Source organism: Planococcus citri, chromosome 3 (genome assembly GCF_950023065.1).
Source record: "Planococcus citri chromosome 3, ihPlaCitr1.1, whole genome shotgun sequence".
Taxonomy (NCBI): domain Eukaryota; kingdom Metazoa; phylum Arthropoda; class Insecta; order Hemiptera; family Pseudococcidae; genus Planococcus; species Planococcus citri.
The window spans coordinates 77,763,248-77,790,395 of record NC_088679.1 but is presented as its reverse complement, the minus strand read 5'-3'; the positions used below and the strand labels follow the sequence as shown (position 1 = coordinate 77,790,395).

At 36.7% G+C, this 27,148-nt stretch overlaps 2 protein-coding genes and 1 long non-coding RNA gene across 5 annotated transcripts; 2 read left to right on the top strand and 1 right to left on the bottom strand.

The window, feature by feature from the left end:
• The first annotated feature begins 1,565 nt into the window (after positions 1-1,565).
• On the top strand, positions 1,566-9,147 carry LOC135839453 (uncharacterized). Its single transcript, XM_065355475.1, has 14 exons — positions 1,566-1,979; positions 2,543-5,464; positions 5,552-5,668; positions 5,766-6,015; positions 6,107-6,360; positions 6,505-6,679; positions 7,008-7,222; positions 7,403-7,587; positions 7,728-7,906; positions 8,005-8,116; positions 8,202-8,381; positions 8,457-8,555; positions 8,660-8,803; positions 8,877-9,147. The coding sequence occupies exons 2-14, from the start codon at positions 2,716-2,718 to the stop codon at positions 8,955-8,957; spliced, it is 4,740 nt and encodes a 1,579-aa protein (XP_065211547.1). The 5' UTR covers positions 1,566-1,979; positions 2,543-2,715; the 3' UTR covers positions 8,958-9,147.
• A 187-nt stretch (positions 9,148-9,334) lies between these two features.
• On the bottom strand, positions 9,335-13,949 carry LOC135839455 (uncharacterized). The gene is made up of 12 exons (XM_065355476.1): positions 13,727-13,949; positions 13,326-13,427; positions 12,136-13,209; positions 11,656-11,893; positions 11,472-11,583; positions 10,690-11,382; positions 10,470-10,615; positions 10,280-10,391; positions 10,016-10,195; positions 9,835-9,933; positions 9,618-9,761; positions 9,335-9,551 (listed from the first exon to the last, which is right to left on the bottom strand). The coding sequence occupies exons 1-12, from the start codon at positions 13,734-13,736 to the stop codon at positions 9,471-9,473; spliced, it is 2,991 nt and encodes a 996-aa protein (XP_065211548.1). The 5' UTR covers positions 13,737-13,949; the 3' UTR covers positions 9,335-9,470.
• Positions 13,950-14,234: 285 nt separating this feature from the next.
• On the top strand, positions 14,235-21,611 carry LOC135839456 (uncharacterized). 3 transcript variants are annotated; one of them, XR_010557600.1, is made up of 5 exons: positions 14,235-14,460; positions 15,243-15,355; positions 15,612-15,916; positions 16,079-16,219; positions 18,193-21,611. It is a non-coding gene; the product is annotated as an uncharacterized LOC135839456 (long non-coding RNA). The 3 variants fall into 3 exon arrangements; XR_010557601.1 differs by lacking the exon at positions 14,235-14,460 and adding an exon at positions 14,494-14,646; XR_010557602.1 differs by lacking the exon at positions 14,235-14,460 and adding an exon at positions 14,702-15,074.
• The last annotated feature ends 5,537 nt before the right edge of the window (positions 21,612-27,148 follow it).

Sequence of the window (27,148 nt, the reverse complement as noted above, 5' to 3'; positions counted from 1 at the left end):
GAAAAATTTTGAATACGTTTTTATAGGTCACATGACTTTTTGTTTGGCTTAAAACGTTTTTAAAATGCTCATAATACCACGAAATTGTAATCTGTTTTGATAGATCGTATGCCAGCTATTTCAAAAATTGGTAAAACCCGAAAATCATAACCTACATTTAAAATAAAAATTCTTCAAAATTACTCAAAAAAATTTCGTTGTGAAATTTTGTACTCAAATTTTTTTTTGTTGAAATATTTGAATTTCTTGCAAAATTTTGACCCATTTTGATAGGTCGCATGATACGTTTTTCAAGTATCCCAAAACACGTGACCCAATTTTGAGCTCAAAATTCTTCAAAAATGCTCAAAAAACATTTTGGTTGAAATATCTGAATTTCTCGAATAATTTTGACCCATTTCGATAGGTCGCATGACCGGTTTTTTGAATACCCCAAAACTCATGACCCAATTTTGAGCTCAAAATTCTTCAAAAATGCTCAAAAAACATTTTTGTTGAAATATTTGAATTTCTCGAAAAATTTTGACCTATTTCGATAGGTCGCAAGACAGGATTTTTGAATACCCCAAAACTCATGACTCAATTTTGAGCTCAAAATTTTTCAAAAATACTCAAAAAAGTTTTTGTTGAAATTTTTGAATTTCTTGCGAAATTTTAACTTATTTTGATAGGTCGCAAGGTCACTTTCAAATAATTGTACAACAGTTCGTTATTACTCGAAATTGAGGGGGGGGGGGGCGCTACTTTGAAATTCGACCTCGTGGCTGTGTAAACCGTTAACCGTTTTCTTGCGAACATTGGTTGAAATTGGTTGGCTATGACATGACTGAAGAATTCATTGACATTATGGGGCAAGCAAACAACATTAATCTGAGAAATTCACCTTCGAAATCGGAGTTGGAGGCGATAAATTACTGAAATTTTTAGGTGCCCTGAAAAATTCATCTGCTCACAGCGTCTTCAATTTTAGTAAGATATTTCACATGAGAACAATTTTTAATTTCTGTTCAAGAGTTGCATAAACTCTTGCCCTCCACTCAATAATTTTCAGGAAACCGAAAAGTCAAGTACCCCTCCGAGTACACAATAGACGAGTGACTGTTCTGAACCTTCCCCTGTTAGACTCATTTCAACACAAAACCAACTGAATTTTTTGGTCCACAAAAAAACCAAATATCCAATTAATTTTTTAAAAAAAATATTTTTACTGAACTAGGACAGCTATACCAGAGATCATAAAAAAGGAATCGAAATGACAAAAAAAGCGAAACAATTAACTCGTATCTATAAAAAATCCAGGGGCATCGTTCCAAGCTCGGCACCGCTTGACGCAGGTAACCATCGAGAGGTTAAACACCAGCGCGAATCTTTTACATATACGAATTGAAAAAGCAGAAATAAAAAAAGCGAACAGAGAAAACCCATCGCAGCGTCTTAGCAGCACCACAGCGCGCATCTTCGTGTAAAAAAAAGAGAGATGGAAGGGATGGTAGCTAAAATTAGATTTTTACAATATGCATATGTATAATATATGTATATGGCGTAAGTATATAGTCATTGAAATCGTATTTTTGTTCGTGCGAATACGTCGTAAAGTTGAACGTAAAACGTGCCTGTGTGTTGGTCTTGGTACAGAATATGTGTGGTCAGTTGGCTCGTTTCAAAAATTTATACTAACAAAATTGAAATGATTAGCTCATTTCGACATGAGTTTTTAGAGTTTTTTTTTTTTGTCTGAAAAATTTCAATAACGATGTGCGGTCTAATAATATGTTTGATTCGCTAAGCGTGATGCATGTGATAAACATATGAGTGGAGTGAAGTGCTTCGAAGACAAATTTCGATATTAATACGTACCTATCTTACCATATGTACTCGTAAAATCATCTTCGTTAATAAACGGGGACTCTTGCGACGCTGATTTGATTGCTGCGGTCCGGGGGAATTAACATTTTGTCGATCTTCTACTCACTGAAAAAGTAAGTAAATTAGAAAAAAATAAAGTTAAGGAAAATAGGTATCTATGTACTTAAGCTTGGAGTTTTTAATAATAATGGAGTAAGTAGGTAGTAGGTAACTAGGTATTAGAGATCTGATAGGTTAGTAGCAGAAATTGAATTTATATCTAGGTTTTGTAAGTTTTTAGATGATTTGAAATCCACAAATTCAGATTTGTAAAAACATCAGTCTCCTATTTTAGTCAATTTCTCTAATAATCCAAGGAGCATTGAAACCCATTCATTGTATCACTAAAAATTATCCATTAAAATGATAAAAATTAAAATAAATTCAAGAGATAATGTCTCCATTCAACTTTTGCAATTGTTTCTGAATGAAATATTCTGAAATAGGTACCTGTAGTTCGGTCGAGAAAATCAAAACAATGAGAACGCCTACCTATCTAACGATTTTTCAAAATTAATTCTCTGTACCAAAAAAATCTCGACATAAAAAATTAAATTCGCTTCAAAAAAATCACTCGAGTAGTATTTTTACGAAAATTTCAAATTTCTAATACGTACTCGCTTCAATATGTTCATAGAAACCCCACAAACATCTCCAATATATACAGATCCCAACCAGACCATCGCGAAGACTGTAGAAAACATCTGGCTCTAGAATCCCTGAAAAAGAAGAGAAGAAAAAACATTTCGGACATGAAAATGATACCGGTCACGCAGCGATATTCGTACGGTAACGAATATCGAATGTGATATGCATTTAGAAAGCCGATGTTATTCGTCGTCGGCTATAAATAAGCAAACGGATAGCTCTCAAGAGAGTACCGGGCATGCAGCGACGACCGCATCGACCAACATAAATCGTACCTGGTCGCGAACTGCGAAAAAAGATAAAACTGCCACAGGCGCCGGAATCTTCTCATTTTTCCAGAAATTCCGCGTATCGAACAATAGATTGACCGAGGTGAACGGGGTAGCCGATTCGAGATTTTCACTAGGATCACCTCAGTCGAGTCGATATTCTTTGGCCAGCGTCGGTACTGGCGCTGGTCGCCGTTGGGAGAGCATAGAATCAGTGATCAGTTCAGCGACAGCGACTAGTTTCGCGTTTATTCCGCCCCATCAGCTGCGTCAATTCAACTATCCTAGGCCACCACCACCAAAACTCCACGGTGCTTTGGATAGGGAAAAGCAACGATCCAATAGTCGACTTGATAACGGAAATCGTTTACCACAGCAACGTAGGTATCGTTTGGCTACTAATGAAAATCGATCGACAGCTGCATCAAGTGACTGCAAAGATATAGCCAGTGTTAAACGACTGAATCGGAATTCAACTGGAAATATAGACAATTTCTGGATTCCCAGTGATGTTAATTGCGTAACTGCTGGGTCTGTTGCATCGCACGATACTAGTACTCTGATTATACCTAATAAACGTAAACGTTGTTACAGACCTGGTAAAAGGAAAGCTCCTCAACCACCCAGTGTCTTAAATCATCTCAACGGTAACGATCTCAGCACCGATAACGAGAGTAAAGTTATCAACGGGGATAGACGAATAAACACTAGAATCCATTACGAAGATGACGACGACGAATACTATGAAAATGATGAAAATCGAGTCATCAGCATAGTTGCCAGAAAGCCAGCCACCTCGTATCGTAAAAAGAAGAAACGTCAGGCACCTTTACCACCTAGAACAATGAACAACGATCACAATAACGCTGATCAAGCAGTTCAGCATCAATCATCAATCAACGTTCTCTCTCATCCAGACCCAAAAGACGACGAACCTGTAACTTACTGCAACGATTCGTTAAAATTAGAAAAAGGTATTCTCAAAGCTAACAAGCACAGCGTAGAGATCACCAACAAGAGCGACTCACCAAAACTAGCATCTCCGTCGAGTCCACCTACACCAGCGGTTTCTCCAAAACCTTGGTATAAAAGAAGCTGCGTCAAAGTCAACACCCATAACAACCTGAGTAGTTTTCGAGAAAAACGAAATTCGTGTCGTAAAGATGAAATGGACCAGTGGATGTTGGAAAGCGGTATAGCTCGGTTTAGACGAACAGATGATGATATTTTCAAAAGACATTCGCAAATTTCCGTACTGGCTAATATCAGCGAACTGGATCGTCAAGCGAGTGAAATACTCGAAAAACAACGTAAACAGCAACGTGACGCTATCAACAATGCCGAAGCGAAATTCTATTCGGATTTAATGGAAAATGACCAAGCTGCACGCAAGGAACGATTCAATTTCAACGAAAGTACATCTTGTAATGCTAAAAAGAATAAAGATTTGATATCGATATTGAATAATTTTACCAGTAGCGTTAGCAAGATCGGCGTTCATTCGGGTTTCGCATCGAAACCCACATCTCGCGAAGGAAACGATAACGACGATGTATTTCTAGCTTCTGGATCTAGCTCTTCCTCAGTTAATAAACTGGCCGAACGGTCCAGATATCCGATGCAATCTAGCAATCTATTGGCGAACAAAAATAAAAAACCGATGTTAAAAATTGGTGAAATTTTCGAAAAAAATCATCGCAATATTAGAAAAAAAGATGATAAAAAAATACTGAATAAATCATCCTCATCTTTCGAAACAATCAACGATACGAAACTGTCACCGTTAAAGGAAAAACGTACTCAGATCACTGCCACCGATGCACTTATACCAATTAAACCCAACAGGGAGGAAGTTTCAACCCAGAATGAACTCCAACAAATACCTCGACCAGTACAGAAACCTTTCAGTTCGTGGTCTTGCCCGCAATGTAATTCGGAAAACCCTTCGTGGAAATTCATTTGCGAAAAATGTAAAAAATGGCGCCCATATTCGGTCAGCAGCCGGACTACAGATCAACGTTACTTCGTTGATTTTGAAAAAGAAAACTCATCCAAGAAATCAAATACAAATAATATTACTAAACAGAAAGATGATTCCATCCAAAAGATCCATCTGAACGTTAAAAATTCCGTTGCAACGGATCAAAAAAACGATTATAATAATTTCAAATTAAATAAAATAAAATACGATGATTTGAACAGTCAAAGAAACGCCCAGAGACGAGAGTTTTACTCATCTATCGCCGCAGCTAGCGTTTCGACCGAAAAACTTGACACGTCTTCGCTCAATACGAGTTCGTCGCCGACGAATAATCTAAACGGAGCGCAACAAATGAAATCTCAAATTAATCAAACGCTGCAATATTATAACGATCAAGATAGGAAAATGCTGTGCGATATTTTGAAAGAACTGAAGAATTCGTTGTCTTCGAGTAGACGTGGAAGATTAGCCATCGAAGCTGATGAGAAAATAATAAACAAAGTTGACTCGATAATCTCGAGTCCATCTTCAAGTTCTGTCGAGAATACCTCAGTTCCAAGTACTTCAGGAACAGGTAATATTCCATCGACTAAATCTTCCTCAGCTATCAATTCGCCCAACGTTACACGGAGCAGCAATCTAGCGGTAGCGAACAACGCTGGTAACTTTCCTTATTCCTTCCTAAACATATGCAATTAGTAGTTTTGAATATCTACGTTACTCACTCGAAATATCTGTTCCCTTTTAGAAACGAATGCGACGAATCCTGGACCTGGGAGATCTCTGAGGACTAAACAAGAAGAAAATGACGATGCAGATGAAAATGATGCGTTCCAGTTCCCTCAAAATGAAAGAAAACACATAAGTATGATTGATTTTTATCGACATGATTATTAATACTAGACATTGAAGGAATGTGTAACCGTTTAACTTACTATGGTTCGATTTTCGATGAATTCTAGATGAATCCAAGCTGACTGCAGTAGAAAACAATAACGTGCCAGTTCTAGCGATCAACAGATTATTGAAAAAATTACAAACGGCTATTGCAAATGGTCAACATCACGAAGCAGCCAACATAGCCAGGGAATTAGCTCGTTTGAAAGTCAGTTGTCATATGACTCGACGTGGTACTTCTAGTCGTGCCGGATCTTCGAACTTGAAAACAGAAAATACCAATTCATCGGCGATTAATCCGCTCAATACATTTGTGTAAGTCGTAGATCATTAGTAATCATTTGAAAATTGGTATTATTTTACCTGCGACTGCTTCGTATTAATTTAGTCAATCTGATATCTACAGTGTAAGCGTGTACATTAAAGAACCGAATCATAATCGAGGACCGATACCGCTGCAAATTCACAACACGACCACGGTCGAGCAGCTGAAGTTGAAATTATCCGACGAGTTCAAAATTCCAGCGCAGCGTCAACAATGGAGATCTGAAAAACTCGTTTTGAATGATGAAACAGCCGTCTTATACGATTTAGGAATCGACCAAACAGGGATACCGTTGTATGTGTATTTAACGAAAGACGAAGGAAAACCAATTCCAGGTAATGCTTCATTTTTTTTAGAATTCATATTTAATTTCTGATCATCTGTGTTGATTTACTGTTATCATGAAATTTTTCGAGTGTCCTTGAAGAATTTTCTCAAGAAGTGTTTCCTGATTGATGTTCTGTTAATTATTATTCCAGACAAAGAAATAAATGAAAACATTACAGCTGACCCACTTCCTACTGATAAAAATACTGCAGATGTCCTCAAAGTCCTCAACAACGAATCGACCACTGATACTGGACTACAGAACGTACGAACAGATCTCCAATTCCAAGTATCCAATTTGCAGTTGGAAACACCTAATGACGAAATGTAAGATTTCATAGCTGTTTACTTGAAGCTACAAATCTTAAAAAGCTAAATGCTCCTTCGATTAAGAGTTAGTTAGTCAGACCCCATCTGATCTGAGCTAGACATTTCCTGGATCCAACTTGATCAGACCAGGGGTTTAGATCAGAACAGATCTATTCAGACTCCATACCTGATCACATCCAATTTTGTCCTCTGAAGGGTTCTTCTAAATTGATAACATTTTACAAAAAATACTTTGTCTTGGAAGGCTCTTCTTCGAAGGAATTTTTTCAAATTTGGCATTTTGTTACTCAATCTAATCGCTAATTCTGCGTTAAATATCTTTCAGTGATATTCTCGAACTTCAAAATGACAATGACAACGTAGACATTGAAACAGATGAGGGCAATCTCGAAGTCAATGATCGTCCCGTTGATGATATTCCGCCAATCATTACAACTCCTGCGAAAAGGAACGCAAGTAATGAACGTCAAACACCGTCGCCGGAAATCCCCAACGAAACTGATGATAATCGTATTCCAACAGGATCACTGCCGATTTCAGGTACTGAAACGATCCATCTTTGATGATGATGTAGAAGTATTATTGAAAGTTATTTTTCGATACTTGCAATCATTTCACTACGATGATCAAAGGAACAGCTAGATAAGCTTTTCATCTGGGATCATCTCTTTTTACAGCTGCTATTTTGTTTTTATCTTCATTTTTTTGTTTTGCTCGCAGGTTGGCAATGTACGTTGTGCACATTGATAAATGAAACTCATACAAAATTTTGTGCAGCTTGTGGAGAACAACGCGTTAACGCCAATGAAAATAATATACCGGATATTAACGATTTGGCTTCAACTTCTCAACAAAACTATAATCATGCGCCTTGGCGAACAGCTAAAAGAGATCATATTGAAACTGTAAGTTATCCTGATTGTAAGCAATATTTTCTATCATGAAATCATACTTCACAAACACGAATTGAAATAATTAAACTTACTCGCTCTATTTACTACCATTAAATCTTTAATAACCTACCTACATCTTTTATTACAATCAGAATAACAATCACGAGACCGAAAAGAAAGACGAAAAGAAGCTCTACTACCAAGAACTGATTGACTTGGAGAAAAACGATCTCATAACAAATACAGAACACTTCGAATGTAGCATTTGTCTGATGGAATGTGAACAAGATAACGGCGTTGTATTGAGAGATTGTCTGCATACATTTTGCAAGTACCTACCTAATTTTTTCATCAAATTCATTAAATGTAACTAAAACGACTTAAATATTACGTATGAACATTGTTCGCATTTTATTTTTTTCTGTACAGAGATTGCCTGCAACAAACAGTTCAATTCAGTACCGAAGCACAGGTGAAGTGTCCGTTTGGAAATGCGACCTATTCGTGCGATAGTGTTTTACAAGAACGCGAAATTAAAGCGGTAAGACATCAACGTACGAGTAGATCTATTAAAAAATCCTTCAGCTAATGAGAAAATCTTTCAAAATACACTCATTTTTAATTAGTTGGTTGATGCCGATACGTACGAAAAACACTTAGCTAGGTCGTTATCCGAAGCTCAGAATAAAATCAAGAATGCCTTTCATTGTAAAACGCCAAACTGCGCCGGATGGTGTATTTATGAAGATAACGTAAACGAATTCCATTGCCCGGTTTGTCGTAAAACAAACTGTCTCACTTGTCAAGTACGAGATTAACTCAATTCAGTCGGCGGTTTCAGTTCTATTACCGATTAATAATAATTTTATTCCAATGAAAAGGTCATTCATGGTGGATTGAATTGTAAACAGTATCAAGAAATGACTCGAAAAGAATCTGAGAATAATGCTGACACCAGCAAAACGAGGAATATGCTCGAGGTACGTCTGAGTTGCCTACGTAAAGGAAAACTTCTCAGTATTTGTGATCGTTGAAGTACGTTTTATGATATTTTCTAAGAATACTAATTCCTCTTTTGTGTTAGGAAATGGTGGAAAAAGGAGAAGCTATGGTATGTCCAACCTGTGATATCATATTAATGAAGAAATGGGGCTGTGATTGGCTTAGATGTTCGATGTGTAAAACGGAAATTTGTTGGGTAACTCGAGGACCACGATGGGGACCAGCGGTATGAGTTTTTCGTCGTTATGCAACAAAAAGTGAATAATATAATTCACCATTTTCATTATTTTTGTTTTCAGGGTAAAGGAGATACTACGGCTGGATGCCGTTGTGGAGTGAACGGAGTCAAATGTCATCCAAAATGTAACTACTGCCACTAATTATGATTTTTCAGGTTATTTTTTGTTTTCTCTCATTCGTGGAGGGTATTATTATTATTTTTTTTTATCAAATTTAAGCTAATATCGATGCATTTATTCGCGTAATAAGTAAATTTAGGAACTACCTATGATATTTACTATTTTCCTGTGTGAAAATCTGTATCAACGTAATAAAGATGATCAACATTAAGTTAGCTCCTCTCTCTCTCTCTCTCTGTATTCGCAGAAAATCAACGTGTTATCGGAATTTCTCCAACAACAGAAATCCAATATTTCCCATCGAACAAACGAATCGATATCCGAATTTAGAAACTCCTTTCGGTGTAACAAGAATTCCACGACTGAAGCATCAATACATTTAAAACCCAACACAACTATCTTCGTACAAAAAACTGTATTTCACAAACGAACACACGATCGGTATTAAAAAAGTAGTAAACGAGTAAATTATAAAACTAGATACAAAAGTCTCACAAAAAATTACGAAAGAATCACAATAAATAGCAAGCCGGGTTAATGGCAATTTCCGCATTTCGGATGGCAATATTTCCCATTAAGTCGACAACGACATCCTCCGGAAGTATCACCGTGGCCCTACAAATGAAAATCGCGATGACAAAAAATGATGATTTTTAAATTGAAGATATCGATCGTGCTCACCTTAGGACCCCACCGTGGACCACGAGTAACCCAGCAAATTTCAGTCTTGCACATTGAGCATCTAAGCCAATCACAGCCAGTTACCTTACTTAGAATAATTGCACATTTCGGGCAGTTCATCGCCGTGCCTTTTTTCAACATAGTCTAAAAAAAACAACACGAAATATTAAAAAAGATAATACGATACGATACGACCGAAAATTCACATCATTTTTACCTGCAGCATTTTATTAGTCTTAGCATCTTCGGGATTTTTCGCTGAATTAAGTTGTATGTTTATTTGATACTGTTTGCAATCCATACCCGTATGAATTGCCTGTAAAAAAATACCAAATTTGATGTTGAATGCGATGATCTTCTTTCAAGATACATGACACGAATAAATTAATCGAACGTACTTTGCAATTAATACAATTGGTTTGGGAACAAACAGGACATCCGAATTCAGTGACTTCTTCTTCGTATTCACACCATCCAACACAGTCGACTGTTTTGCAGTGAAACGTGTTTTGAATTTTATTCTCTGCTTCTTTGATCGATCTTGATAAATGTTTTTCAAAATCCGCCGCATCAACGAGCTAAACAACAAGCACATTTTGAAACATCGATACCGAAATCCGAACATTATGAACTGTTCGTATCGAGTGAAAAAGATTCCTTACCGCTCTAATTTCTCGATCTTGTAGCGTACTATCGCAGCGATTCTTTCCATCGCCGTATAGACATCTCATTTCCGCATCTGTATTGCATTTTATTGCTTGTTTCAAACAATCCCTATGATAATAAAATACGTATTTTATAAATGATATAAAATTAGCCCAAAAAATCAACCGTTCGATACGATATTTATACCTGCAAAACATATGTAAGCAATCTCTCATTACTACTCCTTCGCCTGGATTCTGTTCAGTCATACAAATAGTACATTCGAAAACCTCTAAATTCGGTATCAATACTTCGTTCTCTAATTCCAGCAGTTCTTGATAATTTATTTCATTCTACGACAAAATTAAAAAAAAACATATGAGAGGAATGACTCAAAATAATATACCACTTTTGTACGAAAACCTACCCCAATGATTTTCGCAGGTGGGTTTCTTGCAACAGTAACAGGAGGAATAGGAGCAGCAACATTGGTTTCATCTTCACTATCACTACATAAATCAATCAGACCAAGATTAACAGGCTGCTTTGGTCGAGGTGCTGCTGGAATGATATTCTGCGCGGGTGCGGGTAACTTTGTACGGATATTCGCTTGAATTGGAACAGCAGTCTGTAGAAAAGAACCCGGTACGAGATTCGAAACTGAAATATTATTCGTTTGAAGCGGCGTTGCAGCAATATTATGTTGAAATGAACCCGGTACGAGTGTCTGCGCGAGTGAAACTGGACAAATATTAGTTTGAGGTGGTCCTGCAGCAATATTATGTTGAAATGAACCCGGTACGAGACTCTGAGCAAGTGAAACAGGGCAAATATTCGTTTGAGACGGCCCTGCTGCAATATTCTGCTGAGGAGGATGTTGTACGATGTTCTGCGGAAATGAAACTGGAACGATATTTGCTTGAAACCGGTTTACAGCAATTGTATTCTGTTGGAATGGATCGGCTACGACATTCGACACTTGTAAAACTTGACCTACAGTCGGTTGAGCTGGCCCAGGAATGATATTCTGTTGAGGTGGATCAGGAATGCCATTTTGTTGACCTGATCGAGCAGTTATTACTTTCGTGTCATCGATCGCAACATATTCTGAATTCAATATCTGGAAAAGTAACAACCATTATGAAGCAAACTGTGCGAAAACGCGAACCAAGAAAGATGATTATATTCATTTTTACTAAAAATACACACCGAGCTAACTTCTTGATAAGTCAAAAGACTATTACATAAAACTCCTTTGATTTTAAAGGGACATCTAAGCTGCAAATCTGCACTGTAGCTAATCCATTCTCTTAAACAATTCCTACGCAAAAACAAACCGTTCGTTCAAGTCACAGTTCGACTCTTTATATCGTGTAAATTTGAGGATACTTACTTGCAAAATTTATGGCCACAATGCTCTAAAATCATTCCTTCACTTTGAGCAAATAATAAAAAACATTGAGGGCATTCGAAGAAGGCATCGTTGACTACATTTGGATTATTATTTGGATTGAAATATAAATCCGGAGTTGGTTGCACATTCGGTAAGGTTTCGGGTTTCTTCGTATCACAATCTTTACATCGCAGCAGAAAATTATCGTTTATAGACTTGCAGCTCGAACACACCCATCCTATTAAAAAAATAATCAACTTCAGAACAATCTTCACCACGTGTAGCAGCAATAAATAAACAACGATTTCCATGTTCAGCGCAGAAACAAAAACAAAAAACACGAACAAATTATCCCATTTGAATTCGATAACGATTTCAACACTAAATTACTACATAATATCTCGTTATCACCTTACCAACAATACAAATTACATAATCAAAGTACACGGTGATTTGATCAAACGAAAAGTAACTACCAACCTGGTGTTATTTCAGTCGCTAAAGCAGCAGCAAAAGCAGCAGTGGTAAGACGAGCAGCACCATTAAAAGTGGCAGTACTAGTAACAGGAGGTATACCAGGGCCAGATACGTAAGTATTGGTAACAGAAGCGACGTTAATAGGTGTATTGGGAAGACCAAGCTGAAATGACGGAGTAGCCGAATTGATAACAGGTTGCTGTGGAGCGAAAGGAAGAGAATTCGCAGAACTAGATTGAGCACCAGAATTACACGGAGCATAAAAACCACTGGCGACAGGAGTAGAAGAAGCGTGAGCGGTAACAGTTGAAGCACCAGCATAGCTAGGAAAAGTAAGAGGAGTTTCGGTACGACTCGATCGAACTACCTGAACGCCCGAATTATTAATAGAGTTACAATGAAACCCAGCAGTGGTTGGAGTGAATACAGGCATCGTGAAAGATCTAGTAGAGACATTAGCATTGTACGTAGGAACAGGACGAGTAACTTGAGTTCGAGGTAACGGAGGTACTTGCGAGTCGCTGTTAAGTGTGTAGGAATTTAAATTATTAGCATTAGAAACAGGAACCGACGTAGCAGTGGAGGTAACTGCGAAAGCACCGTTCGAATTGAAATAAGAAGGATTCGATTTAGGATTAATTACACGTACACGAGGAACTTTTGCGTTTGTTTGTGTAACAGAAACGGTAACTGGAACGAGTTTACGAACGGTAGTGAAAACTTTAGCACCATTGGCGACCAGATTGGCAGAAGTACTAATTCCTACATCTCTGAACGTAGTTGGCTTCACTTCTGCTACGTTATTAGGAGTAGAAGGAATAATGTTATTCGCATATGTGGGATTAAAAGGAACAGAATTCGCAGTGCTTACAGGATAAGCGGTAGTATAAGGAATATACGCGCTAGAAGTAGCAACTGTGGCAGCAGGAGCAGCTTGAATAAAAACCTTTGAGGCGTTGGACGATACAGCAACAGCAGCAGCACTTACCGCAGCTACTGTGGGCTGAGCATATTCGGGGCCAGCGTCCAAACCAACAAGATCTTCGGGATCAATAACGGGGAAATCTATTGCCATACCTGAGCAAACATGTAATAAAATTTTAGTCAAATTTAGCTGCGAAAATACAACGTATAGATTACTGCTTGATATTACGGACAGTAAAGAAAATAGACGAAAATTTACTGCTACATACCGTTTGTGTTGGTTTGAGTGCATTCTCTGTAACACATTCCACAAACTAACCATGTTGGCTCATTCATATACGTACAATGTTCACACGACCATGGTTTCAACTCTGAAAAAGAACAAAATTATACTATTAGAGAAACAAAGAACTTGGGATTCTCTAACACAGACGACCTTTGTTATTCTTATCATTGGCATCCTGATAGAACAACAGATTTGCGTTCATTTAATTTACTATGGTTTTCGAAGTTATCAATAAACAGTGTTCGTATCACTTTTAATGATTTTGAGTAATGAAATACTTAACGTAATGAGCTAATGGACTAGAATTACAAGATAAGAGAGCTAAAGCCGGCAAAACCGGCGAAGCCGGTGTAAGAACACAGGGTACGATATGCATCATCTTACCGGTCTCCATGCTTCATAAATGAATACAAGATGACGATATTAACATTAAAACGTTGCTTGTTGATAAGTAACATTGATAATTAATTTTAAAAGAGTTATAAATATGAAATAATCTCGTTTCTATTGTCTTTTCTATCATCTCATCTCATCATATGTTCTTGTTATCATTTTTAGAAATTTTGGTCATTTGCCAAAATCGATTATGCGACGCTTCTTCAACACGACACCGTTATATTAAATTTCTAGAATATTAATTAAAAAGTTATGAAATTTATTCGTGTCTATTTGTTATTACTTTTATATTAATATTTATAATGTATTCTACTGAATTACGTGAAAAAAAGTTTTTAAAAATCGATTCAAACTGAAAAAGCGAAAAAGTTCAAATTGTCCAAGGAAAGGGTTGAAAAAGTTGAAAAATCACAGAGAAAAAATGGAATCATCGTTGAGCAGTGAGCACATCGTTTTCCACGCCACTTCTCGCACTTTCTTCTCTCTCTCTCTTCGTTCATTTTCATTTCATTTTTCATTTCAATTTCAATTTTCATGGCGGATTGGCGGGTTATGCTCTTCGAATTTTTTTTGCTCGTGATTGCTCGTAAATTCGTATTTCTGTTTAAATGTTGAGTTTGTTATATTAATTTATTCTTTCATTTCGATCGTGTTTTGTTACAATCGTAATTCATATCGTTCCATTTAAATTAATTTTTGATCGACATTGACACAGTACCAAGGTAAGATCATGAAAATGCATGCTTTTTTGTTGCGAAGTGCTTAGGCTTACATAAATTATTCTTATTATACTCTTATTTTTCAACGTTTACGATCCCCGTAATGGAACATAAGTACTTAAGTGTTCATCGCGATTTTGAGATACGGGGAAATGAGAAGTGCAGTAAATTTCCTGTCGTGTGTGTTGTGTAGGTATTGATTGATATTGATGAATGTGTGAGGCCTGTGATTGTGAGGCATTGAACGAGTGCATTATTTCGTACAAGTATGAAGTAAATTTGTGATTGTGAATGTCAGTACAAATACAAAACAATACCGTGCTTCCTTTCGTCGTGCATGTGACTGTAGATATTTTGACCTCGGTGACCTCTAGTAAAAAGTGAATAAATCTGTCAATGATGACATTCTCCTTCTCCGTCAATGATGAATGACGAATCTCTCCGGACTTGTGGAGCCACGAGGGGATGTTATGACGACTGGTTGAGTTTTGTTACCGGTTGTCAGCCCCTCCCTCCTGGACGCTTACAATCGGTAGAACTAGGAATGACCTCATCTTCAGAAATGACTAAAGTTGCATGATGGAATTGGAAAACTGTTTGAAGGCGATCATTCTATGGTACAATACAGATTTTGAGACGAGTGGATTAAATATTAAAATATGTATTGCTTTATCGTGGTTTTTTATTTTAGTTCATTAGTTCTCGTGGTTTGGGTTTCAATAATTAAGAACATATTAGTTAGTTATTCGCGTTACCTACTCATTCCGTACTTGTTAATTTTTCAGATTCTTGCATTGATTCTTGGTTCAAGATCATCATTAGGCCTGCTGCCGTTCCTTTTTTGAGTTGCATCGTTGTTGTCCGGATAATAATCAGCCACCTGGTACTACATACAATGGTGAGTCTTATTTTTGGATTGTTTCTTTTTCTTTTTCATTATGTGATCGGTGTTATGATCGTGTTGTCGTTCGAATGCTTTGTTTACGTTCGAATTCTTATTTTAATCGTTTTGTAACAAAGTTTCGTTCAGTTTTTATGCTTACTTGCGCGTTGCTGTGGATGAAATTCATGATAAATTTCGAGATATTTGATCAGCTTTTGATCCTATTTGATTGTGTTAGGACATTGCAAAGTCGTTCTTTTTTGTTCAACAGCTTCCGCTGATAGTTTACAAACAAGGAGAAAACATCGCAGCACTAAACATTGTATCTGCTCCAGAATCGCCGACATCAGCATCATCATCATCATCATCAGTCACTCAACAGTCCAGAATGCCAATCCCATTGACGAGCGACGACTACGCTTCAAATATTCCTGTTTCGACGATAGCATCACTTCCGACCATCGATCTGGCCAAAATTGTTGAACGATCTTCGCGATTGTCTTCGTTGAGCTGTCGTAAGAAAGAAAGACAATGGTTACGCTGATTTTGCTCAAGTCATCGCCTGTTCGCATTTAGGTAAGTGAAATGAAATTCGATTCCTGTAGGTATTTTGGCTGTTCAGCGAACGCTTTGTTCAATTTGATACGATATGGTAAATATGTAAAAGCATAGATGATGATAATTGGTAATGTAATTTTGAGTAGAATTACATCGTGAACTCTTTACTTCTACATCTAGATATTTATCGTTGGTGTTCTGCTTATGTAACAATTTGGTGGTACGAGACGAGCCGAGTTTTCTGCCTTATAGTCTGAATCGTTCTTCTATATTTTGATTGTTTGATCGTCGTCGAAGAACAGTGACGAAGAACCAATGAAGGTATGTTCACGACAATTTCAATCATCTATTCTACTGGCGGAGATGAAGTTATTCGAAAAATAGACGTTCAATATTTCGTGTGGTGTTTTACACTCCACTTTCAACGTTTTTTTTTCTTCCCTCTCTTCAAGTCGTCGTATTTTTGGAAGTAATTTTTTTTGGTGTTTTGTTATTAGAAATGTATGCCAACGTCAGCTCGTGGTGATTTTTAATACAAAATATGCAATTTCGTTCTTTTTAATAATGCGCACTTGATCAATTTTTTTTTTCATTTTCTTGCGAAATGTTGCTCAAATTTTCCGACATTTTGCATATCAACTTTCACGTTTTTGAAATTTGTTTTCATTTCATTGCCAAGTTAGCTAAATTTTTGTGTATTTTTTCGTTTACCAAAACTTGATTAATTTTTAGTGATTTTTTTGTAATGTTTAGTTTGGAAAATATTTTTGACGAAGTACCTAGACCTACCTATTTTCGATAATTTATTATACCTACTAATACTCGTTCGAGGAATTTTTAAAAAAAATTTCTGGATCAAGTTTGAATCTTTTGATTGTTTTCTATAGTTTTTACATTTTATTTTGGTTAGTTTTAACAATGATTTATGCAGGTTTTCTCAACTTTTATGAATTTTCATCATGACCTGTTTATTTAAATCTAATGCGCTAGTGAAATTTGGTCCTTGTTGAAGAGAGCGAGAGTGAGAAAAATGTCATATTTCGTGTTTTTTTTTCTCGAATTTTTGCAGTGGTTTCGTGATGATTTTCAGTGAATTTGTTGTTGTTGATTTAGAATTTCAGTTTTTCGCAAAGTACGAGTAGAATTATTTTTTTTGTGGCGATTTCAAATAATTCTTTTGAGCTTTCTCAGCCAAAGTTTTTCGTAGGCAGTGATTTAGAGCGATTGTGACGAATGTTTTCGAGGTGACTGAATGATTTTTTTTTTTGGTGTTGAATTCTTACGAATTTTTTGTGGGGCATTGCAGATGATTTTTTTCATCGTGAAATTTTTGTTTTGCGGTGGAATTAATTAGGTATGTTTAGCTGGGATTTTTCGTGATTTCAAATGAATTATTCAAGGTGATTTTGAATGATCTTTTTTTGTAGGGCTAGGGGATGATTTTTTTCATGCTGATGTACATATGTGCAGTTGCCCAAAAATCTTTCCAGTTTTCTTTTATATGTACAAGTGGTTCACGTATTATGTTTATTGTTTACGTATGTTTTCCTTCAAATTGATGCTATGCAACCAATACACCTCCGGAAAGTGGCTGCACAGCATTTATTATTGAAGGAAAACACCTCTGCAATGGGTGATTTGAAAATATCGATATTTTCTAATGGCGATTTAGAATAAATTTTTCTGCGGATTGTGATTTAAAATCAACTTTTTAATAATGATTTTTTAGAATTTTTTTTGGAATCATTTCGTTTTGATTTTGACTTATTTGTTGGTGATACTATTCAGAATTTACATTTTCAGTTTTCGTTCATCCTATAAATTTTTTATTTCTAGTTATTCAATGCATTTTCTTTGGCTGAGTTTTCGATGTTATTTTCCGAGGTTTCGGTATAATTTTCAGTTTTCATTTTCATCTTCATTCTGGATGTCCAATTTTCAATTTTATTTTCATTACCAAAATTGTTGGTTCCATTCTCAGGTTCCGATTTCATTTTTTGATTTTGATGTATGCATTTATGTAGCAGTGGTTCAGTCGTTCGCGAATGAGTCGAGTCTAGTTTTTGACGACAGAACAAGATTAAAACAAACGTTATAGGCCTACTATCAACTTTCATGATGTCAACTTTACCGAATTTGATTTTTCTATGGCCCTGATTCGTTCGCAGACCCTTTCTTTTTGTTTTCTAAAATTAATTTACACATCATATGTATTTTTAAATTTATCATGTAGACAATGGTGTTAACTTATCTCAATTTTTTATTCATATTCTGTGATTTTTTTTTGTTTATAGATTTTGTAATGTGTCATCGATTAAAACACCGCCGCCGGTAGATTGATTGCGCAGCTGAGAACGAATAGAAATGCGAACGGAATAATTGTATCGGATTATAATTTACGTAACTCGAGAACGAAAAGAAATACGAATAGAATCGTTCCAGACTGTGACCAGATGAATGGAAAATGCCTCGATTTTTCCGAAAGATTCGTACAGCACGTTATTATTCGTTGTATTTTATTATCTTGTGTAATATGTTCGTAGGTAGGTCTAGGTATTACCTACCTATACTTGTATGTCTTGTATGTATCGTTCGTTTTGATAATTTTGTGATAGAATTACGCGTTGATCACCCTTTGCCCCTCCCCTCTTTTGTTCGCAATGTATGTAATTATTTCCGAATGTGGCAACTATGTCATTTGTTTCGTTTTGATATTTTTGGAAATTTTCTTGTTTAGCCATCGCGTTATACCGTAGATTTTATTCAATGAATTGATAACGATGACTCCTCCCTGCACGAATTTATTTTGAATCGTTTACTTGAAATATCTAATAATGGGTTAACGTTTTTTTCTGACTTTCCCCCCCCCTCCTCCTCCTCCTCCTCCTCCTCCTCCTCAACGAATTGCTTGCTTCGCGTTTGTGACTCTGGTGGATATTTTATTGCATTTTTTTTTCTGATTCGATTGTACGTAGGTATGATTCGTTCGCGGAAATCGGTCTTCGTCGTTCGTTTTTTCTGATTTTGAACTTTAAGAGTGTTATTTACGAAAGCAGGGGTTGAAAAATTTTTGGTGGTTGGTACTTAGGTAGGTGAAGGTGTTTCGCCGGTTATTCGAACTAATTGTCGTCATTAATCTCGGTATTGTGACGTCAATTAGTTCGGATGGTCGTCGAGGCAAATAGCCTTCATTTTAAACGTCAATGTTGTCAAGTATCATGTTTACATTATACTTGCCAGCATTGGTATGACCTGAGGATTCTGATAAAGATGTGGCGCGACTGTCCTCGGAGTCCGAGAATACGGCAGCAAGTCAGCTTTAGACACGAATCCGAGGGTGTGGTGGTGGCGCTGTTACCAATTCGGTCCTTCTGCCAGGTAATCGGTGGTCATCACGACGCAGGTGTTCTGCAGTCTTCATCTCAGCTGAGACAGGCACGCTGAATGAGACGTTATGACAGAACGTGTCGCTGGGTTGTGGATTTTTTGGCTAGTTAGGGTATCGTACTGGTTGCAGTTCGTAACAATTTTTTTCCAGGTGTGTGATAGTTGCATGTAGCGTTGGTGGTGAGTTTATTTGGTGTGCAGATAGAGATGTTTTGAGGAGTGCTGGTGGAGAGTTTATTTTGTGTGCAGATAGAGGTGTTTTGAGGAGTGCTGGTGGTGAGTGTTTCATGTAGGGAGTAGGGAATACGGTTGTGGCCGGTCTTGTCAAGTTCTGTCCGTTCTTGCCTGTTAAGCATCAACCCACAACCGTACTTTTTCCACTCTCGCGACAACTTGGCGTCGTGTCCCTTGAAAATTGTTTACTTTCTGATAGCATGGCGCCTACCTTAGCCATTGGCGTAGTTCTGCACTCGCGAATCCACGTACGTACTCGCGCGGCGTATCGTGGAGTCCTCTGTATTCGGCCGGTACGGAGCTGATCAGCTGGATTTCATGCAGCATCTACGAAAAGTTAGTGGAAACGCATCCGCGGTTCACGGGCTCTCGCTCAGGTTCCGCCATTGTGGTCATCAAAGCCGTATGGTGTTGGGGGAGCGTTATTCGGCGACTTGTCTGCTATCGTGCTTCGGCACAGCGGCCTGCTCAATGGTGACGTAGTCCCCTGGCTCACCCCTGCGACGCTCAGTGGGGTCGTCATTTAACGGCGGCTTCGACTGTATATCCAAGTCAAAATAAGGGGTTGTCATAAGAGGTTATGACTCTTACGGTGGAAACGTTTGCGTTTCATTCTAGTGGTGCGAGCCGTGGCCTATGACCAGCTCAATCTGCGAACCTTACTTACGGGCTGATAAGATGTGAGCGGGGATGGTTAATATCAGCCTATCCTGCGTAACGGTATTGCCATTTGCCCGCCGTCTACGATCAGTCCCGCCTTCATCTGGATCCCCAGAGATTCGTCTCTCCGATCCAACCCCACGCAGTACAGTGGTGCACTCTAGGTTTTGCATCACTTGCTCGCGTGAGAGTGAGTTTGTTTGAGAGAGAAATGTCGAAGGCTGACCTGGTCTCGTTGCGTCGGTCAACTTGCCAGGCAGGTGAGCGTGTGTGTAGCGTGTATGGTGATCTGGACCAAGTACGATGTCTGGTTGTTAATTGAATTTGAGTTTTTTTAAAATTTTTATGAAAAATTACGTAGTGGGGATGTAATTGTAAATTAACGATGAAGGGTAATCGGTTGAAATTTTCGCTAAATCGGGTGGTTGTAATATTTGAAAATCGTCGAAGTTGCGGAGTTGGTGTTTGATGGGGTGTTGAATAATGAAATTCTGTTATGGAACGTGTTATTTGAAGGGTTATTACTTAATTAGTTGGATTTTACGATACGAGCTGCAATATTTTGAGAATTTCGCCGCGCGTTGAAATGGAAAATATGGTTGAAAATGTCGAAAATTCGTAATTTTGAGTAAATTCGCGATGATATGAGCAGAAAAGGTTCATTTTCGAGGGTTACAAACGTGTATTTTTGGGAGAAAAAATTGGCGTACAGTTTTTACAGTTATCTATTTTGAATGTTAGTACAATATTTTCCCACCTGTCCCTCCTCTTGTTTTTATTAGCCAGGTATTTTTTATTTGAATTGGGTGCAATTTTTTCGTGGATACCGAAATGTTAATCAGGTGAAAAGTAGCGGAATAATCAAAATTTTAATGAACCCTGAGCCCTCCCTCCCTCCATTCCGAGCCCTTTACATCTATTTTGAATGTTAGTACAGTATTTTCCCACCTGTCCCTCCTCTTGTTTTTATTAGCCAGGTATTTTTTATTTGAATTGGGTGCAATTTTTTTCGTGGATACCGAAATGTTAATCAGGTGAAAAGTAGCGGAATAATCGAAATTTTAATGAACCCTAACCCCTCCCTCCCTCCCTTCATTCCGAGCCCTACCTACTTATCATTAAGTCGTAATTTTTTGGTACCGAATTTGTTTTATTATTGTTGAATCTATTTATAATATGTGTATTTGTGCTTGAAAATAAGTTTGTAATCACTGTGTGATTTTAATCATTGTTGATTTGGTGCGCACCAATATTGTATGTATTGTATTATCAATTTATGTGATGTTGTGATGTAATATTGTACTGATCGATCAAGGTTTTTCACGTCGAGCGGCCGACGTGTTTTTTAGCCCAGATCGATCATATCTGTGTAGAATTAGTGTACATATTTTTTTTTCTTCGCCGCTGATTTGATTGATTTGATTTTTGGTTGTGTGGTGTTTGATTTTATTAATCGTAATTTCTTACAGCGAATTTATCGACGATGGATCGATACATTGGTGAATATTATATTGATGTACTGGAAATGATCGAGAAGCCAACTCGTTCATGATCATGATGAATTTGATTCAATTTGAAAAAATAGTCAGAAAGTCGTTATGGCTGAAGTTAATCGGAACATTACTTTATTTTCACGGAAAATTCCGAATTTTGAGCGCCAAATTTGATGAAAACTGATTAGACTCAAAGATGTAAAGTTGTACTTGAACCAGTTGTTTGGCATCCCTGACGGAATTGAATTGTCAATTCAAACTGATCGGATCCGATTTATTGTTAGTGCAGAGTTGGTACGAGTACATTTATAAGGTTATCAAATTGAGAAAATATTTGGGGCTGCTGAAAAAGTTGCCTACTCTCAAGGCAAAAAATGTATTCGAAACGTGAGCTTTTTCAACGAATCTGACGCGGATAATTGGCACTCCTGCCCTGGCTTGAATAAATTGATTGTGTCAAAGAAGTTGCCTACTCTCAAGGCGCAAATATCGTTCGAAACGTGGGGGTTTTCAACGAAACTAACACGATTTTCATGTAAACCTGTTTTTAACCCGGTAAGTTGGCATCCCTGACTGAAATAAATTGTAAATTTGGACCCTGTGACCTCGATTTACCCCAGAATCGCCTTTTTCACGTTCGTATAGGGCTTTAAAACGGTGAAAACTGAAAATATTTGAACATGTAGTAGAAGTTGCCTACTCATAGGGCGCAAAAATCATTCGAAACGTGGGGGTTTTCAGCTGTTTAATTTTACCGACTTTGCCGTGAAACGGAAAAGTAAGGTATTGTATTTGTCATGATGGTTGAGGATTTGGGTGGGGGTGGGTTTTCTTGACGTTTTGGAGTGTGCTGATCACGATAAGACATATGGCGCAAAACGAGATAAGTTTACATATATATATACATGTAAAAACCATACATTACGAGATCCGTTTTATATAAAATCGGGCATTGCGAGATCCTGAGATCCTTTTGCCGGATCTCGCAAGTTCTCTCATATGCCATGGTACTCGTGAGATCGGGGGGACCCTGTACACACATTTTCAGCCGGATCTCGTTTTACCTACTATTTGTATACTTATATACAATTTTTGAAAATAGACAAACGACGCATCTTGCGAGATCCACCCCCAAATCAGGTTTAGGCCGTTGGTGGATCTCGGTTTATGCGGATCGCGAAATTGATGGCGGCAATGCATAGAAAGGCACTGTTTACACACTGGAACGTGCGTTCGAACAAAGTTGTAGGGTTATTATTTGAGTTTTTAGCATTTTTCGAAATTTTTTGGGTCGGATCTCGCAATGCCTGTGTATATGTCGGATCTCGCAATGTACTATAAGACAGTATATATAGGTATTAGTATCCAGACTTGTCAACTAATCAATGGGTTAATTTTACTATACAAGTGGACTGACCTACTTGTCAACTATAGTTGACAAGTCATGGGTTAATTTTACTATACAAGTCAACTATGAGTTTTCAGAAACTTCCACCAGAGAGCGCATGGCTTAGAAATCAAGGCGCGAGGATGAACGCAGGGTCTACAGTCAATTTGTAGTAAGTAGAATGTAATGCGCTGGTGGATATGTATGCAAATACATCGATCCTGAGTGTACACGACAACAAATTTGACTTGAAATTTTTCAGTATTTTATTGACCCATGGAAAAATTAAAAACATCAAAAATTTTTATGGTGTCCAAGCTTTCTTGTGGTGTCTTAACTTTTTTAAAATTCAAATTATTTCAACTCCATTTTCAAAATTTTTCTTCAAAATTTAGCCTAAAAATCTGAATACTTTTTTCAACACATGGATTTTTTAAATATTAGATTGAATCTGCAAATAAAATTTTGGTAAGTGATTTAGAACAGAAATTATGCCAATTTTAAACTTTTGTTCACTTTTCAGCATATATGCCATGCATAGTTGACATGTCTGGTCGCGAGCAAATATATATATATATATGGACCTAAGTATCCTCGACGTCACCGTACATAAACAGTACCTTTTCGTCACCAGGCTTTAAAATGCCTCCGGCAGTGTATTTATAGCATATTCTTAACCAGCACAGTTGTAATAGTGATTATACTCTTTTCCCCACTTGATTTACATGCTTTAAGCTTATACATAAAAAATTTACGAGAATGGTACCAATTTGCCTCCGACTATAAACTGATCTCTTCCGTGACCTTCTGTATTTAAAAAGATATTGACTATACCAAATTGTCACCTGCTGCCTTGCCTAATAGACTGCAACTGCGCTGGCTACGAATACGAAAATATAACACAACTGGAAGCATTTAAAAAGCGGTGACCAAAAGGTACTGTTTATATACGGTGACGTCGAGGGTATGTCTGTGTTGATGGAAAAAATTTTTTAAAATCTGTATACAGTAGGTGTATACATGACCTTTTCGTCACCGGACAAACTTTTGCCCTTTTACGTTTCAGGGGAAAACAAACCGTTTGGACTTGTTATACACAGGGCAACGTCTTCGTCACCGGCAAAACGCCTCCGTCACCGATTTCGGTGACGAAGAGAACGCGTGAGTATATAAAAGGTGACGTAGAGGTACCCTTTGCATATCTATATTTATTTATATATTTATTTATTTATATATCAATTTATGTATAAATTTGTGTCACGCTGAACTCAAAAGCTCCGAACTTTAAGTCGAAACTGATGATGGCAAAATATTGCTTTGATACTGAACTAGAGAAATTTTTAATTTGGTCGAAATCGATTCAGCCGTTTACGAGATATGAACGTTTAAGTGTGTTTCAACGTTATGGATAAGCAGAAATTTGTGTAAACCCTTATATCTCGCAAACGGCTCACCCCCAACAAACAGACGGGGTGGTTAGGGTGTGTAGGTTGCAGATTGGTGCGCCGGAGGTCGGGTGTTCGAATTCCGCGCGAGTCAAGAAGAGAAAATTTTTTGTTGATTTTTTAAAAAAATTTTTTGTTAATTTTATGCGTCCAAAATTTTTTTGCCATAAAAAATCAAAATTTTTTAAAAATTTCTAGTGTAAGTAATTTTTGTTTCAACAAAAAACATTAAGTTTTTGGTAAATAGCCAGTAAATTTTGATATTTTTTCTTTTTTTGGTGAATTAATAGTAATTTTTAGTAAATAAAATGATTAGTTATTTTTGGTGAATTACTCGTAATTAAAGTTGCTGGAAAATTTTGGTAAATTGCTTGGGTAATTTTTAGTAAATTGGTAAAGTTTGGTAAATTGGTAAAAACCTTTGGCTACTGGGGTAATTAAAATTCGGTAAAAAAATTGGTAAATTAGTGAGGAGATGTCTGGTAAATTACTGAGGTGAATGTAGGTAAATTGCTGGGGTAATTCTAGGTAAAATGTAAAATTGGTAAATTAGAGGGTAATGTCTGGTAATAATTACTGAGGTAAATGTTAGGAAATTGCTGGGGTAATTTTTGGTAAATTGGTAAATTTTGGTAAATTGGTAGATTTTGGTAAATTGGTAAATTTTGGTAAATCGGTAAATTTTGGTAAATTTGGGTAAATTGGTAAATTTGGGTAAATTGTTAAATTTGGGTAAATTGGTAAATTCCGGTAAATTGGTAAATTTTGGTAAATCGGTAAATTTTGGTAAATTTGGGTGAATTGGTAAATTTGGGTAAATTGATAAATTGGTAAATTTAGGTAAATTGGTAAATTTTGGTAAATTGGTAAATTTTGGTAAATTGGTAAATTTGGGTAAATTGGTAAATTCCGGTAAATTGGTAAATTTTGGTAAATCGGTAAATTTTGGTAAATTGGTAAATTTTGGTAAATTGGTAAATTTTGGTAAATCGGTAAATTTTGGTAAATTTGGGTGAATTGGTAAATTTGGGTAAATTGGTAAATTTGGGTAAATTCCGGTAAATTGGTAAATTTGGGTGAATTGGTAAATTTCAGTAAATTGGTAAATTTCGGTAAATTGGTAAATTTTGGTAAATTGGTAAATTTTGGTAAATTGGTAAATTTCGGTAAATTGATAAATTTTGGTAAATTGGTAAATTTTGGTAAATCCGTAAATTTTGGTAAATCCGTAAATTTCGGTAAATTTGTTTATTTTCCTGTAGAACAGAGCAAAGTCGGTTAATCTTGCCTACTGCGCAAGATGTTTTTTTATGATGAAAATGATCGGAGAAAAACGCAATTTTTATGTTAATTTGTTATTAAACCGGTAAGTTGGCATCCCTGACTGAAATAAATTGTAAATTTGAACTCGGTGACCTCGATTTACCTCAAAATCGTCTGTTTTCACGTTCGTAAAGGGCTTAAAAAGGAAAAAAAATGGGAAAATAATCGAACGTGTCAAAAAAGTTGCCTACTCGTAAGGCGCAAAAATTATTCGAAACGTGAGGTTTTTCAACAGCTGTTGGATTCTTTTACGATGGAAATGATCGGAGAAAAACGCAATTTTTATGTTAATTTGTTCTTAAACCGGTAAGTTGGCATCCCTGACTGAAATAAATTGTAAATTTGGACTCGGTGGCCTCGATTTACCTCAAAATCGTATTTTTTCACGTTCGTAAAAGGCTTAAAAAGGAGAAAAATGCGAAAATATTTGAACATGTCTAAAAAGTTGCCTACTCGGAAGGCGCAAAAATTATTCGAAACGTGGAGTTTTTCAACGAATGTTATTTTTAAGAATTAATTATCGTGTATTCAATCATTTGAATTAGGTAAATTCGAAGTTTTTTTTTCTAATTGTGAATTTGATATGAAAGTAGTATGGTAACTCTCTCCTCTCCCCCTTCATGCTTTGGTAAGCACCGAAGTGCTCGACATGAATTTTTTGTAACCTGTTCTGTGAAATGCGAAGAAACCAAAACGGTAAGTTCAATAAAATATATCTCGATTATTTTCAATTTTCATTTTTCCCCCTAAAAGCCTTATTTTTGGGTTTAATATCATCGAAATAATCTCAAATTCGTGTTTGAGAAATTTTGAAAAATACTTCGATACCCCACAATATGATCATTGAACTGAATTTTCAACATTTTACACCCCCTCCTCCTCCTCAGTCCTTCAGGAGGTTCAAAAGCATCTATTTTGATACTTTTTTTTAAATAGATATAGAAATTCTATTTTATTTATATTTGGGAGCACAACATTGTGGCACACCCCCACCTTCTCAACGTGCCACATGGCTTTAATGAGGCTCTATTTTGATACTTCGTACGACATTTTCATCTCATTAGCTTCGAAAATAAATTAAAATATGCAATTTTCGAATTTTCAACGGACGTGCAGCGCCACCTATCGGAATAAAACAGAAACATTGTTCTGTGCTTTTTAAAACTTGGTTTGAAAAATATCGCGAAATGAATGCTAGATATGCATGTGGCGGTATCTTTCCGAATAATTTGGAACTACGCCAAATTCGAGCAATAGAAACGGTTTTTCTGTGTTCTCTTTATTGTAGTTCCGAGATATTCAGAAAGATAGCGCCACGCGC

Excerpts from the sequence above, each read along its gene's own strand:
- LOC135839453 (XM_065355475.1), top strand. The coding sequence starts at position 2,716 with ATGCATTTAGAAAGCCGATGTTATTCGTCGTCGGCTATAAATAAGCAA. Across the intron at positions 8,382-8,456 it reads CAAACTGTCTCACTTGTCAA|GTCATTCATGGTGGATTGAA; the intron begins GTACGAGATTAA and ends TCCAATGAAAAG. Across the intron at positions 8,556-8,659 it reads AAACGAGGAATATGCTCGAG|GAAATGGTGGAAAAAGGAGA; the intron begins GTACGTCTGAGT and ends CTTTTGTGTTAG.
- LOC135839455 (XM_065355476.1), bottom strand. Across the intron at positions 10,616-10,689 it reads CACCTGCGAAAATCATTGGG|AATGAAATAAATTATCAAGA; the intron begins GTAGGTTTTCGT and ends ATTTTGTCGTAG. Across the intron at positions 9,762-9,834 it reads AGACTAATAAAATGCTGCAG|ACTATGTTGAAAAAAGGCAC; the intron begins GTAAAAATGATG and ends TGTTTTTTTTAG.